Below are 21,257 nucleotides of genomic sequence, written 5' to 3' on the forward strand. Positions count from 1 at the left end.
ATAATAATTCAACACACACCAAATTACAAGTCTGATAGATGTATATTGTAAGACTGAAAAGAAACTTTCCCTCAGCTGAAAACTGTGGCACGCAGAGGTTTTCACATTATAATCTTAAAAAGGAAATTTAAAGTTTAAAAACACTACATATTGCATCTATTAGCGTTTCGTAAAATTAGTTTTCAATTACAAAAACATAGGCTTACAGAAATGTTCCCTTTGCAGACTTTACAGACATGTTCCCAACATTGGCACCCCCTCTCTCTCACTCTCTCTCTCTCTCTCTCTGTCTCTCTCTCTGTTTTCCTTCTCTCTCTCTCTCTCTCTCTCTCTCTTTTCTCCCTCTCACTCTCTGTAAATATATCCCATAATAACGATTATAGTATATCGTCAGTAAAAAAAAATCGCGACCAATAAGATTATATCTTTGTCTTTTATACTGTTCTTCGCAGTCAAGTTTTCAGAGAGAATTCACCAAAAGCAAAATAAAAAATGCATTGAGGACAAGCGCGCTGTTGGCTGTGTCTTTCGTATGTTATTTCCATCAGTAATTTAAGTACAAGATGGTTTATTTAGGGTTATAAAATAAGCACTTACACCATAAAATGTAAAACTAATGTCGTTCTACCTCTGATCAAATCAAACAATCAATAAAACGTCTCCACCACTTCTTTTCATCAATTCGCTTCTAGGTTAAGACTATTCGCCCTCATTTAAGAACTTTGATAGATATATATATAGATAAACAGTCACATCATATCTAAAATAAACTTGAATTCACTCTACAACTCTAACTACAAGTATGATGAAGTATTGCACTGGTTACTTGGAATACATATCCGTATACATGCCTTTGATAATGATGGGAGACCAAAAAAAATTCAGATTACACTCAGGTAGATGTGTTTATTACAAGTGAATTGTAACAAGTGTAAGGGAACTAGTGTAAGGGAACTGGTGTCACGGATGGGGTCTCATTACGTTGTCAATAGGCCAGATAGTTAGGCCAGAGAGTGGGATGAAGTCGTATAATCATCTTCTTCTCGAGTATTCTGCTTTTATAATCTTCTTCCCCATCTCCTTTTCTTTCACCCGACTTCCTTTAAAAAATATCTTGAAAAGATACGGGGCACCCAAAAGCTACGTCACCACTTTAAGTACAGATCATCAAACTCAGATGATGGAGATGTGCCAATGCTAATCACAATTATTTGTCATTGTATAATTAGAATAAGACCGGAATGTAAAATTGGTTTGTCATTCACAGATAAATATCAAGTTCTTACACAAAATGATTAAAGCGTTTCTTTGACGAAAAGCTATGGGTGCAACACGTCTGGGAAATATTTTCGTTAGGTTGATGAGAATGTTGATGCTGAGGAGGACGGTGACGTGGTGACGATGAAGATGATGACGATTTAGATGATGATAATGGCGATGATAATGATGACGATGATGGGGAAGATGGTGATGATAATGATAATAATAATTATGATGATGGTATAGATGACGGTGATGATGATGATGGTGATAATAGAAATGATGAAGATATGATGACGACGATGATCACAATGATGATCATCCTGATGTCATGTTAATGATGACGATGTTGGCGACTACGATGATTATGATGATGACGACGACCACGACGATGATGAGGATGATTACCGAGAAGCGTTGAAGGTTGTTCTATTCAATGATGCAGTAACAGGGGTTGGTCTTCACGCATTATGATCATGAAAGTTACAGCCTTGTTCCGATCTCCTTCACAGTTATCACGATTCAAAATCTATTTGATGAAGGATTGAAAAGAAAACGAAGAAAACAAGTTAGTCTAATTCATTTATGAAATTCAAATAGTAATTAACAAATCTCCCAACGCACTAAGTAGTTTAAAAAAAAGTTGGATTACTTTATGTACATCCCTTTGTTGTTATAGAATGATCGCGTGTGCCTGTGATTTCTCCCCAAATCTGGGACTGGTCGAAGTAGTTGAGAGTTTGCTTCAGATGTTTTGTAGACCTGAAAGACCTACTTGTCTCATAATGATTCTGACAGTGGTGACGACTTCCCTGGACCAAAAATTAACCGAAAATTTATCCCCGGACAAGTACTTCTTGGAATACTATCCCAATTACTCCTCGGACACACAGGGGTAATGAGATACTAGGGGGAAATTGTCCGGCGGGCGATAGGTAAGGAGTACGTGTCCTTCAATCGTAGTACCTATGGCGGATCTAGGACTATATCGAGAGGGGACAAAAAATGCGTTAAAAATTGTGGTTCTTATACAACCGCATCTCTCATATTTGTAAAGAAATTTCAGATTTGGCTGGGGAGGGTTCATGTCTACAAAGCAGCTTCCCGCCTCTCCAATCCGCCAATGGACATATTTTTGCAAACTATAACACATTCAAAGAATGACATTAAAAGTGATCGTGTACAAAGTGATCTGATCGATTCGTGTAGGGAAAATCATTATGATCAACTCGTCAAGAAATTGCATGCTTGAACAATGACAGGATCAGGATCGGTGTGCGTTTTTACATATTTCTTTGAGGTGGGGTGCAACTAGTAGAGTACCGCCATGGTTGTGACCTACAGTGAAACCCTGTGCACAACTTACATACAAGATATGGGGTAAAGCCTAAACGATCAACATCGACCCTCGAAACGTCCCAAGAGCAGCATTTAAAAGTGGAGCCATATTGCATATATCCGGACGACTTCCCTGGACTACATACCAACACGGACAACTACGTCCGGACAATTACCCATTCGGATTCAGTGGAACTGTGTAGGTTATAGTGAAGGTAAAGTATCATATGTACAGTCGATGGGAATGAAATAAACATGACAAAATCATAATACAGTGAAAAGTTTCGTGATCACGGCCTTTCTCTTTATAAGCGTTGCCAAAAGAAAGATAAATAATATTTGATACAAAATAAACAAAAACAACAAATAACCCAAAAGCTAACGGACAAGTATCAAAATACCACCACCAAAACAAACCTAACGTCTTCTCTAAAACAAGGGGCACAGGTGCAAAGCGAGGGTGGGGTGGGGGGGGTGTGTTCTTATGTTGATGTCTGGGAGTAGCGTATAGAATTAGAAGATGATTACCAGACTACAGATGATTCATTAGACCTGTCTCCTGTGATGAGTGAATGGGAGGAATGAAGAAGTAAAGGTAATAAAGGTGAAAAGTGTGAATGAAATTATATTGAAGTTATGAAGTGAACATCGGTCATAAATATTGTCATCGCTATGAACATCACAGTCCTATACCGATATCCATGAATACATGTATTTTACTTTCCTTGTTTTCTGCAAATAGGGGCTATTTATGTATCACAAAAATACCAGCGCAGGGCAAACGTTTTTTCTTCTTCTTATCTTCTGCTGTACCGTCAAGAAACTGTCTAGTTTTAAGTTTGTAAGCGATTGTCAACCCCCCCCCCCCCCTTGAGTAAACAAAAAAAGAGGTAAATTTCTGGTTACAATATAAAAAAATACTTTTTTTGTTGTTGCCAGGGGGGAGAGCCCGTCTCTGCCCCCTAGATCCGCGTCTGGTCGTAACCTGCTTATAAATCCTATCACGATATTTCTTCCTCTTCTCTCTCATCTCTCTCTCTCTCTCTCTCTTTTTTTCTCCATTTCCTTCCCATCTCTCTCTCCATCTCAGTTTTTTAGTGAAGGAGAATATTCGAGCCGGGGCAAGAACCCCGTGTCACCTCTAAGACACTTTGCCACTGTGTTTAAATGTCACATCTTTTCATCAAATACACCATCAACATGAATACATTTACTGCAAGAAAAGACCATTAATAATTGACTAACAAGGAACCATGTAACTATGGATAATACTTGATATAACACTGAATGGATGAATTGTTTTCTTTGTCATAGTGAACTTAATGTGAACTTGAGTAGAAGAATAACACACACGTAATATAAACGTTATGACTGTTTGAAGGAAGGGGTGCAAAAAATGAAGCCTTGTGATGTAGGGTTTCAAACCATACAAGAAAATCTGACAAAAAAAGGAGGGAGGTACTTGCACTAGGTCACAAGCATAACGACTCATTACGACAACAGGATATCTATATACAAATCATAAACACAGCACAGCCGAATATTATTATCTGTATAACCAATACTAAATATACTATGAATAAACAGCCATTTGATGAAAATGTACTTGCCTGTCTACTATTTATTGCTCATAAGCATGTTTCCTGTTGTATATGATAATCTATAAGGGGAGCACGCGGAAGATAGTATAATATTGGGAGTTGCCGGCGCGGAAGGGATGGAATTCCGGATTTAACGGGATGAGGTGAAGAGTGGTTTGGTGGTAATGGTAGTGATAGTGGAAGTTGTGGTAGTGGTAGTGGTAGTGGTAGTGGTAGTGGTAGTGGTAGTGGTGTACAGAAGTGTTTTGGATCAGATAGAGTTGACGGATGGGTTAAGGGCAGCGTGCAGGCGGGAAAAAGCAAACGAAGAAAAATAAAAAGTATTTTTTAGAACATATTGCAAGCATGAAGCATTAAATAGCCTATCTTAAGATGCATTATCCAATCAATGTTTTATTTGCTTTTTATTTTGGAAACATAATATGAAATTATAAACACATTAACAAAATACTGTTGTTTTTACATTGTTGCGAATGTATAATTGGTGTACAAAATATATTGAATGGTGCATCAATACAAACAAAACGCACTCAAAATGAGGGCATCACGTAGCATAACGAATATTTTGTTCAGCTTTTATGGGATGGGAAGAAAAATGGCGTTATATTTTCATAGCAAGTTGTGCAAAACAGAGAATGCTTCACCAGACGGTAAAAATCACAAGAGAAGCGGATTTCTGAGTAATATTCTCGTCTGACTTATAGATGGACATGATTACGTCTATAACGTTTGTAATCACATTATAGGAGTAGCCGATTAGGTCACTATGATGAAGCCTAAGTGATGATTCCATGACATCGATCTCCTCATCATCAAACTGCCCAATTATACAGTATTTATCGCACTTCAGTTGAGGTCTTTTGTATTCATTTAATCCTTACAAGAAGTTCGAACTCCTTGGTCGTTAAACAGTCTCCACGAAGGGTACAAGAAAATAATGTAATATCCACAAATTCTCCCATAATTATAATCGGGTCCTACAAATTATTGGATCTAGACTTTCGAGATTCAGCATGGCATATCTGGATAATGATAATGAGGGGCGGAATCGAGAGCAAAGACGGAAGATTTATCTTGGCTCACTGTTCAACATGAAAGTATTACTTTTCTACTGGCCTTTTAATCGGGGGGGGGGGGGGCATCCGCATGCCCCACTTCATGACGGATACGCCACTAAGATGAAATCAGTATTATATTGTAGCCGCTTTGAGACGATATACGATCAACCACAGACTTATCAACATTAGCATACCGTGTAAACAATAATTCTTACTACCACAAAGGTTTTTAACCTCATTTTCACAAATCATTATTCTGCAAAATAAGCCGACGTGGATTGAGCAAGAGACACCTCGGCACTTAATGAATAATCATACAATAACAAGTAATGACAATGTTTTGAATTCGTCACAAGTCCTCCTATGATAAGTTCGAGGTACTGTTAGGGTTGTTTTTAATGGACTTACAATCAACTACAGCATTTACTACTGTCTCTATTTCACTTTGGCTTTTAAACTTTTTGTTTGGTTTTTATCACAGTCGTATTTTTAACTAGCCTAGGTTTTCAAGTAAGAGTGCCCTCATTGGCTCATGCTGGAGATGTTCTAACAGTTGTGCGTAGTGCGTGTATGTGTGTTTGTGTTAGTGCTCACAACTAAACTATCAAGTTTTTCTCAGATGTCGTCATATCCGGAATGAATATCTTGGTCATGGTGATGCAAGCATCGACCGACCCTGTGAAAGATATCATTATGATGATACTAATGGGAAACTCGCCACCTGCATATTTCTTATATTAGGTGATTAACTCGTTGTTATCGCAACCAGTCAGATAAAAATCGTGAATACACTCATTATAAGCACTTGAATAACATGTCAGATACATGTATTATAGATACTCCATTTCAAATAATACAATACATCCCCCATATATAATTATTATGTTGTTCTTGGAGTACTAGTATGGGTCTATACAGGCAATACTATGTGTGAGACATTTTAAAAGCAAGTCGTTGTCCTACAACATTAATGAGCTATAATAGAAATCTTGGTGATGACGTATTCATGACTTACGAAGTCTAGCTAATTACATATGAATGAACAGGATAAATATATCATAGGATAAGATGGATATATAAATCAGTGTCATCTTGAGAGCGATGCTAGTTGGTATATGGTACTCTTATTCTCTTCAATTAAATGTTTCGAGAGAAGGCGGCAGAGTATTTTGCTATCAGGGAACAATGACTGAAAGATGAAAAGTGCTTATTTAAACAACAACAAAAAAGGGCATTACCCCTGCCCCCTCCCGTAATACCGCTCCTGCATTATATTGATAATCGTCGTAGATGATTTAAATATTTTCCTCATAGTTAATTTCATCAACATAAAATTATACACCCTGATTTTTTTCAAATTGATCACGGACGTTCTGGAAAAAACACATTTAGACTGAAGCTAGTTACCGCGATTAAATAATAGTTTAATGAAATAGCGAAATAATATAAATATGGTAAATGACACACTTATGATATAATTGTGAGGCGTACGTACAATACAGTATTCAAGCCTGAATTAAATGATTGCCTATCCCTTTTCCTTCTTTTTTAAGGTTGATTTTCCCTAATTTTCTCATTTCAATTGTCCATATATAGCGACGTCCCACTCAACTTATAAATGTCTTCTTCCCAAAATCTTTCTGGTCATGGTAATGATTTGGTTTGCAAGAGAGATGAGTGTATATAATACGCGGATATGGAAATATATATTTTTTTTAATGAAAATGTTACAATATAAAAATAATATCCATACCGTTATACCGTATCAAACCACAGTGTGATCTAAAGAAGCTGAGATTAAAGACAAAATAAGAAATAAGTCAGTGATATCTTGAAGGTGTACCTCTGACAATATAGAATATTCAGATAAATGTATAGAATGTATGAAATTCACTCAGGTATTTATAAAATAAGAAATCTTTTAAGAGGGTTAATCACAATCATGCTTTCATTACACAATCTAGTGATGTGACCTCGTAGGCTTTTCGGTGGTTTGGGGTTCTTGTATTCAATTTCTACCTGTGCCTAGTTACTTTTTTTTGTAGGGGGGGGGGGGGGAGATATTTGGAGTACAAAGTCCTTTATAGAGTACCGAAGCTGTAATATCATAATAATATATCTTTAGAATTTCTCAATTTGAACTTCATTTTCCAAAAGCGCATCAAAAATAATGTCCAAATGTCAAAAGCCAATTGAATATGTTAGTATTGGCTGAGATATGACCATTAGAATCAATAGAGTTCAATAGGAAATCACTGTTATTTTGCTCTGGTTAATGACATTACGAACCATAGCAAAATATAAGTGATTTCCCATTTAAATCTATTCATTCGGATAGTCATAAATTATCTCAGCCAATACTAAACATATTCAATTGGTTTTCCACAATCGAACATTATTTTTGATGCTCTTTCGGAAAATGAAGTTCAAATTTGGAAACTCTAAAATTAGTGTTTGTATGACGTCACACTTGACCACTCTTTTACCGCTTCTGTTTTTGATGATTCAAGAGAAATATAATTGTTTGTCACATATCCCAGCCATGATGAATAACAAAACTGATATATGAATCGACAAGATTTTTTTCTTCCAACATCAATCATTTCAGCCTATACTATCTCAGCAATAAACAATAGACTTCGATCTTTGTCCTCTTAAGCAAATACCGAAATCTATCCTTATCAGTATAATGGTTTGATACACATCGACAACGTCGAAAATATGATGATGTGCTTTGATAATAATTTTCACACGTGTATAGTCGTTGGTTGCATTATGAGCCAATATAGAACTCGTGCTCCGATTTCAAGTCAATGATCACAAATAGCGTGGTTGTGTATATAAGTGGAACTCTGCATGCGGAATGAATTTTACTGATGATTTTTTTTACTTTTTTGAATGTGAGTTTATAATTGTGTGGAGCATGACAGTGGTTAATGGTCGGTGAAAAAAAAAGTAAAGTAGAATATATTGCGTGCAAAGATGGAATGAAGATTACTTTCACTTGCTTGAAAGATGATATTATGTTCAAGTATGCACCTGGTTCAGAGCAGGGCATCTTGTGTATTCTTACGCCATATTGAGAGTAAACTGTGCACATTGGTTTCGTAATTACACAATATTTTACAATGTCCTTGGAACGATGGATTAAATCACGTTATAAATAAAGTGATCGTTAAATACTCATAAAATTGTCGATGTAGAGTGTATATTGATAGGCGCGTGATCCATCACCACATTGTGTTAACAAATAATTATATCTGTTCCTTTTGGCACAATATTATGATCAGATGAGCTGTAGATTGCAGAACTAACAAAGAATCTGTCATTAAATAGAATTATATCAAATGTCTGCATCACGGTAACATATTCTTTGAAATGATTCTCGTTTGTGTAACGACGTATATTGTGAGAAACGTCCTTGTCCTGCAACCGAAAGGTTTGATAAAGAAATCAGTCAAGATTCTTTTAACGAAAACAAAATCAAGTGTAAACAACTTTCTACGAATTCCCGTGTCAATTATGCAAATCTTACCAGTTAAGTGCAATACATGCCATGGGGCAGAACCATTTTGGAGGAGAGGGCTAATTTTGGGAGAATCAATGAACATAAATATGCGGGAATTACACAAAATTCTCAAACGTGTACCAACAGCCGACTTTGACTTTCGATACAAGCTACAGCTAGTACTCGTTATTATCATCTTTGAATCCAACTGCTTTCATCGTTGTACATCTACAACTTGATTTTCTTGCTACATACACAAATATACATGTAAACCATTCAATATGATCAGGGAGATGGGAGGGGTTAGACTTAATTTCCCAAGTATATACTTGTGTATGGTCAACCATAATGACTATAAAAAAGAATAAATACGACCTCATATATCAAATAATAGTTCGAAAATAGTCATTACTACTTTATATTTCCTATTTGAGAAGCTTTGGAAGCACATTATTCAAGAAACGAAGAAAGACTTTTGAGAGAACAGGATGGACAAACAGAAAGGAAACAAATTCAGAAGAGAGCGAGAGAGAGAGAGAGGGAGAGAGAGAGAAAGATGCAGAGAAATTTATAAAAATGACTACTAAATGTTTTATTTCTAGAGATGATATTCACAATCAATTTCATGAAAATGTTTCAAAAGAATATCAATTCCTACTATCAATTCCTACAAACTCAATAATAACTGCGACCCTTGTCGTATCCTAATGCTAACAAGACGTAGTAATTTTTACTTTTGATTTTCAGCCCGAAACACAGTGAACCATTATCTGGATTCGATAACTATATCTGCTTTGAAAGCAAGCTTATCTGGCCTTCTTTCTCGTCAAGTGTTTGTTTGAATAACATCAGCGACAATCTATGAAGGCAGCATGCAAGGCTAGTATGAAGATGATACATAACACAAACATATTCTGTGAAGGAAAAATGCAAACATGGCTAGGAACTTGGCATTCAAGTTTAGATATTGATCCACAAATCTAACGTTCGGCATGCCTTTATACAAGTTTTCACAAATTGGCCCGTCCTACTGTAGGTATTCGGTCGTGCTGTGTTCCATGTTATGCTACCGAGTATGGCAGAGTTCTGAACATAAAGCCAAGAAAAACTTATTCCTAGTTTCTTGTCCGGATTTAAAGAATAAAATTATTGCAGGGGTTCTATGTTATTCATTTGTTTTATATTCTTTTACTGTGCACACCAATGCTATTGGTCAATTTCAACACAACGTTTCTTGTTTTAATTTCATGAAGCTCAAAACAAAGTTAAAATCTCAATTTCCTCTGTTATCAGTAATTCAATGTTATATAGAACAAAAATATCAAACAACGAAAATATTGAGAAGGTTACAGAAAAGGGGAGGAAGAGAGGACGAGAAGCTAGGAATTAATATTTCTCAGCCTAAATTCTAATCAAATTTATCATATTACTTCAGATCTTTTTTCTTATCGAAGCACCAATGAACTAATAGTCAATACTGTAAGGCAAAAATGGCTTTGACTTGCCCAAATATGAACACATGTCAAGCAAGCCTAATGCGAATCATGCCAGGTTGACAGATAGAGAGACCTTTATCAACCATGACAAGATCAAAACATGCTACCAGTAAACTTCCATGTCAATAAATAAAAGTTCATGTTACATGTAAGTACACAACATGACTCACCGACTGAATAGCAACTCACACAACAGCAAAATATTTACCAGCAACATATAGATAGTGAAAATAAAACAGGGTTATCAGTCTACATAACCATGACATTTAATGATGCATTACATTTTTCATTTTATTTTAAAAATTACATGGCAAGACACATTTACAAATGTAACATATACCTATTAAGTACTGGTTTGTCAAACTCGACTAAAATTCATTATTCTAAACACACACTTTTGCACGATATATAAAAATATTTTTGACCATGGACATTATAGGTACTGATTATATCTATTTATCCAACAGATTTACACCATGCCCAAAACAACAATGGGCTTAATAAAATTTAGTTCTGCATAGTAATTCTCATAATGAAAATCAATTTCTACTAAGTCCCAGCCCCCCCCCCCCCACCCCAATCTTATTTTTTAAATTATGAATTAAAAAATAAGAGGAAATATATTAAAGTGTGTGTATAAATTAAAATTAAAATTAAATGAAATACAATGCCTGAGACAGCCATTGAGATATCATGGGACTCAATACTTGAAAACTTAGATGTACATCACCTGAAAATCAGAAAAGGGTACCGGTAGGTTTTAGATGATTCCAAAACAATTTTAATTTTAGAATGAATTCTAAATTTATTGTTAAAAGTAATATGTGACATCCCTCTTATTTGGAAATTGGGGTATTTCTATTTTCTTAACCTGCTATATACATGTACATGTACTTCAAAATGCAAAGCCTTAACATGCTCCTATAACAAACACATTGAGCACTTGACAGATTCTTTTTGAGAGGGTCATTTCCTTTCACTTTCAGTGTGAACAATAATTTTGTGCATTGTGTTTGCTTCCAGGTTGAATTTAATATGGAAGTGCTTAAAGGTAACAGGCAGGCACAGAAGTGCTGGTGAACATTCAATGCAAGGTACATGTATATAAATTATAATGCTTGCGAGTCGTGACTGCATGGCAAAACTCGTACACGCATGTCTCACATAATGGTTATAGTAAAGGTCAAAACTCCATGTGCCAAGCATTGATTTGTATCAATGCACACCCTATAAAATGTACCAAGTGTTGAAAAGGTGGTATCATTATGTTCAATATATTCCCCATTCTCAAGCTAACCAATGAAATTCACTTTGGAATTGAGTCAAGAGCACATTGCCATTAATAATAAGGTTAATACAGAACACTAAAATCACATTTATAATACTGTAAGAACACTTACATTTACATGCACTAATATATAACACAAACAAATATTTAATTAATTTTCATGATTAACTTCATTTGGTCGCACAAAAAGGAGGTATTCTTAAAGTTTTTTAAAGGGAGAAATATCAGGAAATATTGTTTAGCTGAAAAGCAGTAAATTTTCAAAACATAAAAATGAGAAAAATGCTATTGCTAAAACTACTGGAAAATCTGACGAAATAATAAGCCTCTAAATATAAAAACAAATATTCTAATCAATTGCACTTGATACAACCCAGAGCATTAAAAGAAGAACTACACTAAAGAAACAACAAAATTGCTTGAAATAAATAAAGATGGAAAGAAAAACCAACCTGAAAGTGTTGTCATGATTGCAATGAAATACATTTTTCCTACAATCTATGTGTAGATAGATACATGTACCATAATAGTGCGCTAGATGCATGTATGTTGTGTCTAATAAATACAGATGATATTACATCAGGTGAAAATCTATTCCAACTACATATCCTTCAAATACGACTGAAATGCACTGATTGCCTGCATCATGTTCAAAGCATCTTTCAATCTCTTTCATATTGAAAGAGAATTACTGGTTTTGAAATGTACATTCATCTCCCCATCTGCATGTACAATTATGTACATTAATATGTGAAGAACCCCTTCACCTAGATCCTCAAAAAGATATTCTTCTAGACTATTTCAAGGATAATTGTTGGTTTTGAAAGGTACACATCTACCTCTTCATCTTAAGAAAATATGTACAGAATGTGAAAATGTGCCTAAGTAGGTCTTTGTTTTGGTTTCATATTCAAAGACAATGATTTGTATTTACTTGTACATTCACCTTCATCTGAAGAGAGACCGTAAAAACTAAATCTTCTTTACTAGATATTCATGACATAAACATGTTTAATATCATATCCTGGTCACGATAATTTTGATTTTTTTTTTCCTGTAATTTTTCTCCAAGGTCCAAGTGGAGACTCGAGAAAATGGAATGGTTGGTGATATAACTAATCACCAGTGTCGTAATTAAAAAAGGATATCATCTGCAGGTAATTTAAAAATATTATATATTCTAGTAAAGTGCATGATGAAAAAGTTGACAGAAAATACAATCAAATAAATTTAAACAATGCTATGAGATGTAGGATTTAAATCCATGGGAGGTTTATCCATATTTTCCTTTCTCAATTAATACACCTATTCACAAGCCCTAAAATAAACAAGTTCCCTTTCATTGTAGAGTGACATGATTTAATGTATTACACCTACATGTATACACTGGTCCATGCTTAGAATTGCACCTTTTTTTCAGTTTTGAAAGAAAACCACAGTACAGTACATTTATACCCACACAATAAACATAAATACACAGACACATGTATAAACATGTGGACGAAATTCAGAGTCATAATGAAAACAAAATACAATATGCATTTCCCACAAAATGAACAAAGAAATGAAAAATCATATTTACTGTACATAAATTTACATATACAAACTCAACAACAAAATTATTTAAATAAACATGCAACATAAATGTATGTTCATATATCATATTCCTTTATGTTTGGCATCAAGAACAACCTAACAGCAGCATTATAAATGTTTCAGTGTATAATTGTATGAAGGCTGCATTTAGAGAAATTCTGTTTTTCACTCTGCTTTTACTCTTTGCATAAATTGATTAATAAATTGAGAATATAAAACTGAAAGCTACTGAATATGAGTTCAAATGAGTTGATATTTTGTGTAGCTTTCATATAACACAAAATAATGACTGTTGCATTACTGCTAGTATTTAACTAATATTATGAGCATTTTTTTTTCTTTTTTTTTCTTTGCAAGCAATTTTATGGGATATCAACAAAAAGAGAGCTACATGTACATGATGCACATTGCATGTAAGTGAAATATGATTTCAGATTGGAATATATCGTAACATGGTATGTATTTTGTCATCATGATGACAATGATGTGATCAACAAATATGACATGTACATGTACAGTGTATGTCATGTAAATGCTCTCACAATAGACTCGCATATATGAAGTAAATTTGCACCGCCTTCCTGTTTTTCATGATGGTACACTATACATGTACATGTATATTATCTGCAGTGAGTGACCTTATTCTTCTAAACCTTGAACACGAGTTACTACAGGTACATGTACATCATACATGCCAACATTTGAAAATCAGAAATCTGTACAAATTATGCTATTTTCAAAAAAAAGAGGAACAATCCTAACTCTCCTATTCAATACTACAGACAAATTTGTACAGGAAGAGGAACACCTGCATTAAAATGATAATTATCTTCTCCCAAAAAGAGGAATGTTCCTCTTTAATCTGAACAGTTGGCATGTATGGGTACATGTACGCACTCAATCAACAGCCAATATTTACACAAATACAAATCAATTGGTATACTGATGACAAACAAGGCAACACTAAAAAAAAACACTACTATGCATTGAAAGTAAGCCAAGATGCTGGAATATACATCACATTCAGTGCACACTAAATTTTCAAGCGAGCAAGAGGCAATCTGTGGGTTTATTGTTCATAAATTATCCTTAGTGTCTGGAATTTGGATAGGTGTGTTGTACTTTTGGACATGTACACGTGCAACAGTAAGGTGATACATGTATGTGAATGCTGTATGGAGAACTTGTACACTGTGACAATTCTTATTCTTTTTGTGCAACACTTTGTGCTGGTTAAATTTCATTCAAAACACACTACAACTACAAAAGAGAAATGGACATTTACCACTGGCAGACATACATTTGATTGCATTAAAACAAGATTTACAATATCACAAACATACTGCAAAAGGCTTTTTGGGGTCAGCAATGCTTGGCTTGTTCTCCTAAAGCTTTTCCTTCAAATATACATCCAAGTTGTATATATATATATATATTCCAGCTTTGGGTCAATAATTGAAAGCAGAAATTGATAGTAAAGTACATTTGAGACAATTAGAATAAAGCTAAAGAGATGCTGAGATTAGGGGCATTGATCCATTCTCAGATTAGGGGAGGGGGACATGTTAATCAGAATAGTACACTGCATATAATTCATGTACATTGTACACAGGAGTACTGTAAATCCTGCAATGGTTGCGGGGTGGAGGAAGACTTCCAAAGATGCCGCCCCCCCTCCCCTTCCCCACTCCTAAGGATCAGTGCCCCTAACTGAGACGGAAGTTTGGATATGTATTATCGTGAATGGACAGGAAGAGCACACAAGAAAGTACAAAGCACATTGGTTGGTGGACATTCAATGACAGGCACAGGTGCATTTCAGACAGGCCAACTCCTGTCCGCACTCTTCATTTTACGCTTTCCCCTACCTCCTAGCAAGGGTGAGTTGGATCCTCCCACCTCCACGGGGGGTGTGGTCTCCACCAGGTTGGAATTGCCTTCTGTTGCCACGGTAACAGAGCTGAGTTGGTAGCTCTCTCCGGCAGCCTTGCCCCCCTCGGCTATCCTGTTGTAGCTCTGGGACGGTGAGGGGGCAGACTGAATATTGGGTGTCATAGCTTCTATCTCACCAATACTGTGAAGAAAATGATAAAAGAGTTTTGTGAGCATTTCGTCAACATTGTAAAACATGGAAAGGAACCCCCATGTTCTTAAATCTTAAATTTTGAGACTTACATGTAGATAAACACGTGTTCATTATTTTGTCTTTTTCATCACATTGCCTACAGGGTATATCGGATGCCAGGGGCTTGTTTCACTAAACAGTACTTACCGGAACAGGACTTAGGATTGCTGCAATGCATCCTACACTAAAACGAGTCTTTCTGACGTCCTGTTCTTGCTTTAGTTTCACTAAACTGCTTTTTGACTAAGTCCTGTCTGAGACTTGTCTTTAACAATTTAACATCGCTGAATTTTGGGACCTTCTAAAGAAAGAAAAAATCTTGCCAGCTATATTTTTGTCTGCAACCAGCAAAAGAGTTGAAAAGGAGGCCTATTTTGTACATTTTTTACATAAAACGGCACTGAAGAAGACAATTTTTTTTCTTCAAGCCACCAACGTCATATACATGTTTGAAAATGCATTGCTCCTAAGCTTTGCTTAATAGACTTATCAATGTGATTAAAGCCAATAACTTCTGGTAATCCATCAATTTTTTTGTTACAGGTATATATATATATATATATATGCTTAGTTTAGGTTACGTTTGAAGTTAGAGTTAAGTACAGTGCTGGGTCTAATGGTAACTTCAGCTATTACTATTAGACTAGTGTACAAATTTTGAGCACCGAGCAATCGGCCCTGGAGCACACGTCATATAATCAAACTTCCTACCTGCTGTTTTTCTCTATCTTTGTGAGGTTGCGCTTCTTCTCCCTCACTTGTCTGTCGATGCGGTTAAAGAAGTCCATGGTAACGTCTCTGTCGTCCTCCTCCACTTTGCCTCCATTCTCCTCATCATCCTCGGAGCTACCTTCTCTCCTCTTAGCCGTCGAAGGTCCTCTCCTGGCTGGACTACCATTGGCTGTGGCCGTGGCGCTCTCCAGTACGTTGGCCGGTAAGGGTTGGTCTCCTACCGGTATACTCAGGTACTTCCTCATGAAGATGTCATTGTTAAAAAGCTTGTTGGCTCTTTTAATTTGTTCAACCTGGAAAGAAAATTTGTATAAATGATCTGGTCAGGTTGTTGGTTGAATGGCGATTGTCCATCAGTGGTAGGATGATTTTTGCCAGGGAGTGTGAGAGGGTGTTTATTTTCAGGTTCTTACTTAACAATATTTTTCCTATGAAGCTTAGGTGCACATACCCCAATTAATATGGGTTTTTTAACATTCACATCTTACTTTACCACAAGTGTGTTACAGAAGATGTATGAGAGACATGTATATTTCAAATATCCTGGCCAATAGTTACCTATTTAACATGTACCGGTAGGTAGCTTGAAAGTGACAAACAGGAATTACTCTAGACTACAGTGCACTGAATCCAGGTAACTTAATCTTGTACAGTACTTGAAATGTTCAACCTACACATGTGACAAAAGTAAGTTAACACAACCTGCAGGAAATCTCCAACAAGGAGATGCAGATGGATAATTTTACAGTTTAAAGGTACTATGTCCCATTTGCAGGCGGCATTTGGAAGACAATACTAATTTAGAGCTTCCCTCAAAACGAAAATGGCTTTTAGTGGGAAAATAACGACCATTAGTTGTCGAATCGACATACATGTAATTGATTGCAATCACCCAAGATTTTCAGACCCTTTTACAAAATGGTTGTACGTTTTTTGCTGCATAAAGTTTCAGACAGTTTAATTTTGGCCATTACAAGAAGTGGGTTATTAATGTAGACAACCTGTTACAGCTCATCTTATGTATGTTATTACCAAAGAAAAAAAGGTGTCAGTCAGCCACTTGGACTCAGAAAATGACATGGGGTTTGCATGGGAAAGATGTTCACAGAAAGTTACCGGTAGGCCATAATGATGATTTCACTATATTTATTTTGATTTTTTCTGAAACAGATCATTTTAACAGTATGTTTCTCAAGTTTTCCATCAAAAAAAGAAAATACAGGCGGCCTAACAAAAGGAAAGCGGGTGAAGATGCAAAACATGATTGTTTTCTTCCAATTTCGCCTATTAAATCAAGGTAAAAACTGGAACTACACTGTACATTGTACAATGCGTATTTAATTAAATCAATCGATGCCAAAAAGGATTCCTTCTTTCCTACTTGATTTGTAATTTCAAATTTTCCTGTCTGTCATTGTAAGCTGGTGCCAAAAAAAAAACAAAAAAAAAAACATGTTAACTAAATTGTTAATAGATAAATAGAAAATAAAAGGAGAATCAAGTAGCAAAATGACACTACCCACTTCATCAAACATGGTAGTAAACTGCTCAATTGGTGAGCCCTGGCTACATGTTCATGTACAGCCAAGCCAAATTTAAAACCAAACCCCTTCTTTCTTTCTTTCTTTCTTTCTTTTCTTTTTAATGACCTTCATGTATGTATACAATACACTAAAAGGTTAAGACAATGACGCATGAGTCACATACATGTACATTTTTGTAGATGTACTAATACCTGTCCATTGACAGCTCTCAGGAAGTGACTAAGTGCAGAACCAGAAATGAAACTAAACTAAACTAAACCCTGCTCCAACACCACTACCAGTATCAGGTGGTATACATTGTGTATTACAAAAGAAGTGAAATAGACAAGTACATGTATACATCTGTACATGTACATATTCAACAACTATTTTCGAACACAACCATGTAATTTTTTTTTCTTTTTCTTTTTGCATTCATTGTGATCAACAGAGTTACCCGGTATGAATGTTGCACCAATGAAAAAGGTGTTTCAGTTTCATTGGGGAATTACAAGAGCACTAAGACTAATTAGTAATTGGAGAAACTTCATATGACAGTGAGAAGCGGGTAACTGATGTTTGTGTGTACAGACACTTGACAAAAAAAAGAGGAAAAAAAGCTGTCATCTTTACCCTTGAAGTTGAAGTCCATGAAAAATATGCATCAAATATTGCTGACCCCCATGAATAATTGTCATTTAAAACATTTTCCAAAATCAACTTAAAGTTAAACTGGAGTTCTGGACTTCTGGTAATTCTCACAGAATCAAATGAAACTTACACTGAATGTTCAAGATTACAAATAAATGTCATTTGCCAAACAATTTTGGTAGAAAATGTATACTGGCTGAGTAATGAGCATAGAAAGAAAAGGAAATCAAGGTAAGTAGCCTGACACCATTTGTGTAGTCCCATGTACATCTTTTTGTGTACAGTACTTATTACTTTACCAAGACTGGGCCAGATTTATTATGTGTTTCAGCGAAACATGAAAGTTATTTGTTTTTTCCAAGATTTTTGCAAGATACCGTATTGACCCTGACCTACTTCTAGGGTCAAGTAAGTGTATACGTTGCAGAGCACATTTTTCAAAGGATGTGGTCTGACATATCATTTCAGATGCTTATTTAGAGGCCAGAATTCCAGGTTTAGGAAAATGGCAACAGTATTTCAGAGTCGCTAGCAATTTCCGCAAAACAAGTGAGTAAAGCTTGGATAAGATATTATAAAGTGTATGATAATGAATTGGTGGAAATTAATGATTATTTGGTGTCACATTCGAGTACGAAGATGTGTTAGTAATGTGCATGTTAATGTGCATAGAAGTGTGCAGCGTAATGTGTACGTTTACATTGAAAGTATGTGCGGTATTTAGTTAGTGTTTAATTCACACATTTATAAAGAGGGATTTTGTGCTTTTTAAATCACCGACTTATAATGACATTAGTCAGAGGTTGATTTAAGGTTGTTTTAGTTGACAAATTATAAATATTGGTATTGACATATGAAATAAGTGTCGGATAAATCAGAGTTATGAAAGAAAAAGACTGAATTACAGTCAGGTTTTTTGGAATTTATAATGAAAGTTCAATGAGTCTAAATAAGAAAGACAGGTTTGACATACTTTGAGTAAGATGGGATTTATTTATTAAGCATATATTTAAAGGTAGTCTTGACTAGGAATTTATCTAGGCTGGGGACCTTGGTTACTCGGGTTTTAATGAAAGCAGTATTTCTGTCAAGATATGTTATTTTGACATAGAGATTAATGGGGGTTTAGGCCATTTAGAGAGTTTTTGGATATAGAGTCAAGACTTTTAATGAATGCTATTTAAGGCTTTTGATTATACATTACCGGATAAATGCATACTGATTTTGTTCAGTACATTTTATGTGTTATAGACATGTATACTGAGGATGCTTATTTTTTATTCTACTTTCAGGTTGAATAAAACAGCTCAACTGGCATATCGTTGAGTTCATATACAACCAAGCGGAAAACTAGTCCTGTCTTCATTTTTTGAGCGTACCATTATGATTTTAATGACTCCAGAACATTGCAGTACACACCAATATTTACGACATGTACAATTGTACATGCAACTGTTGCTACATTATCTACTTTTTCTGATCCATATTCCACACCTTTTCTTTCAAAATGCAATCGCATGACCAGAACTCAACTTTATCTTTAATGATACACTACAACTACTACTACTACTCCTACTAATAATAATGAAACAATATTATAAATTTTGAATTCTTCTATAGCGCATTAGACATGTACATGTACCTTCCCAAAAAAAGCATCATCCCGCTCAGGAATTACAGTAAGACAGAATAAAAACTGATTCATAGATATAGTAGGTAAACTTGTTTGAATTACCATTTGTAATCATCCCCTCTGATGACCACCCTGCCTGAAAACATAACATCTGTACAGACAGGTTGGTTTTTCATTCACGTTGATCATTCATTTCATATTTTTATTTTCACTTTGCAAAAACAAATAGGGTCTATAGTCTAGATCTCTAGATCTAGTCTAGACCTAATAATATAGACCCTACCTCAATCTTGACACATGATTTATTTCTCATCAGTGATCACATAAAGAAAATTGTACTAAGATCTACAAAATAAACAGTTCTTGTATCTAGACAACTGTAGAACATATTGTGTGAATATACTAGGCCAGGCCTGTCAACAATCATTGTTATTGTTGCTGTCACTGTGTTCTGTGTGAAGCATGAAGAATTCTGACTGATAAGTGAATGATAGCAAGTCTAATTCTAAATTAAAACACAAAATCACTTTGAATATCATTGTCACTCAATAACATGTCAAATGAGAATCAATATCTTATGTTTTATTCTTACCGGCACTGCATATTTGATAGAAATTCCCTGAAGCGTTTCTCCTGGCTGTATTTCATGCTGGATAAATGTCTCTTGTTGTGATTTCATTGTAGCCCCATATGAGCGTCCATAGTTCTTGTTGGCCAAACCAGAACCCAGCCGTGTCGTTTCACTTTTCAAGGCAACACTCGCCATTTTCTTGTTACTATGTCCAGATAATGCATGTAGATCTAGCCCTAGTCAGGCTATATGTGAAGCACAGGCACTGTATAGAAGCTATGCCGAATGGAAAATGGTATAGAAGGTACAAGATCTAGTCTAAAAATAACAGAACATATGATAGCCGACGAAGATTCAGAAAACCAGTTGTGGTGTAGACATCGAAATCCAAGTTCGTTGGGTGTAGACCCTAGTATCGATATATAAAAACACTCGACAGATGGCGCTCGATTTTTTTGCAGTTCTCATCGTTAAGAATATTCGTTTGGCATAGGCCTATGGATAAAAGGTTTTAAAGAATATACCCGGATAGAGCTTTCGCTATGTACTAGGCCAGCCAGGGACAGTGTACAAACACGATATCCAGTGACATCTTCAGGATGATTTAGTTGTTTTTGTTTGTTTGTTCGTTTGTTTGTTTGTTTGTTGTTTGTTTTTTTTTTTTTTGGGGGGGGGGGGGTGTGTGTGTGTGTGGGTGTTTGTGTGTGTGTGAGTGGAAGGGGGGAGGGCAAATACTGGTAGCCCCTTTTCAAATCCATTTGTACATATGTTTTTGTGACTCATTTTTGCTTTCTTTCTTAATTAAGTGCGTTATTAATTGTTTTCTATCATTATCACCGTTATTATTATCATTTCATTACTCTTATCAATGTTATCT

General features: G+C 35.4%; 1 protein-coding gene across 3 annotated transcripts; it reads right to left on the bottom strand.

Annotated features, from left to right (window-relative positions):
* Window positions 1-1,558: 1,558 nt before the first annotated feature.
* LOC115917931 (lysM and putative peptidoglycan-binding domain-containing protein 1-like) lies at window positions 1,559-20,753 on the bottom strand. 3 transcript variants are annotated; one of them, XM_030972152.1, is made up of 5 exons: window positions 20,402-20,753; window positions 15,982-16,295; window positions 15,014-15,219; window positions 3,127-3,157; window positions 1,559-1,789 (listed from the first exon to the last, which is right to left on the bottom strand). In XM_030972152.1, coding segments are annotated over exons 1-5 (726 nt in total). In that variant the 5' UTR covers window positions 20,576-20,753; the 3' UTR covers window positions 1,559-1,788. The 3 variants fall into 3 exon arrangements, with proteins under 3 accessions (XP_030828012.1, XP_030828013.1, XP_030828011.1); XM_030972153.1 differs by lacking the exon at window positions 3,127-3,157; XM_030972151.1 differs by lacking the exons at window positions 1,559-1,789; window positions 3,127-3,157 and having other exon boundaries at window positions 13,928-15,219.
* Between the last annotated feature and the right edge of the window lie 504 nt (window positions 20,754-21,257).

The sequence above is a fragment of the Strongylocentrotus purpuratus genome, unplaced genomic scaffold (genome assembly GCF_000002235.5).
Source record: "Strongylocentrotus purpuratus isolate Spur 01 unplaced genomic scaffold, Spur_5.0 spur5_scaffold_6, whole genome shotgun sequence".
In the NCBI taxonomy this organism is placed as follows: domain Eukaryota; kingdom Metazoa; phylum Echinodermata; class Echinoidea; order Camarodonta; family Strongylocentrotidae; genus Strongylocentrotus; species Strongylocentrotus purpuratus.

Excerpts from the sequence above, each read along its gene's own strand:
- LOC115917931 (XM_030972151.1), bottom strand. The coding sequence starts at position 20,575 with ATGGCGAGTGTTGCCTTGAAAAGTGAAACGACACGGCTGGGTTCTGGT. Across the intron at positions 16,296-20,401 it reads CTATCAAATATGCAGTGCCG|GTTGAACAAATTAAAAGAGC; the intron begins GTAAGAATAAAA and ends TTTTCTTTCCAG. Across the intron at positions 15,220-15,981 it reads AAGATAGAGAAAAACAGCAG|TATTGGTGAGATAGAAGCTA; the intron begins GTAGGAAGTTTG and ends TTTTCTTCACAG.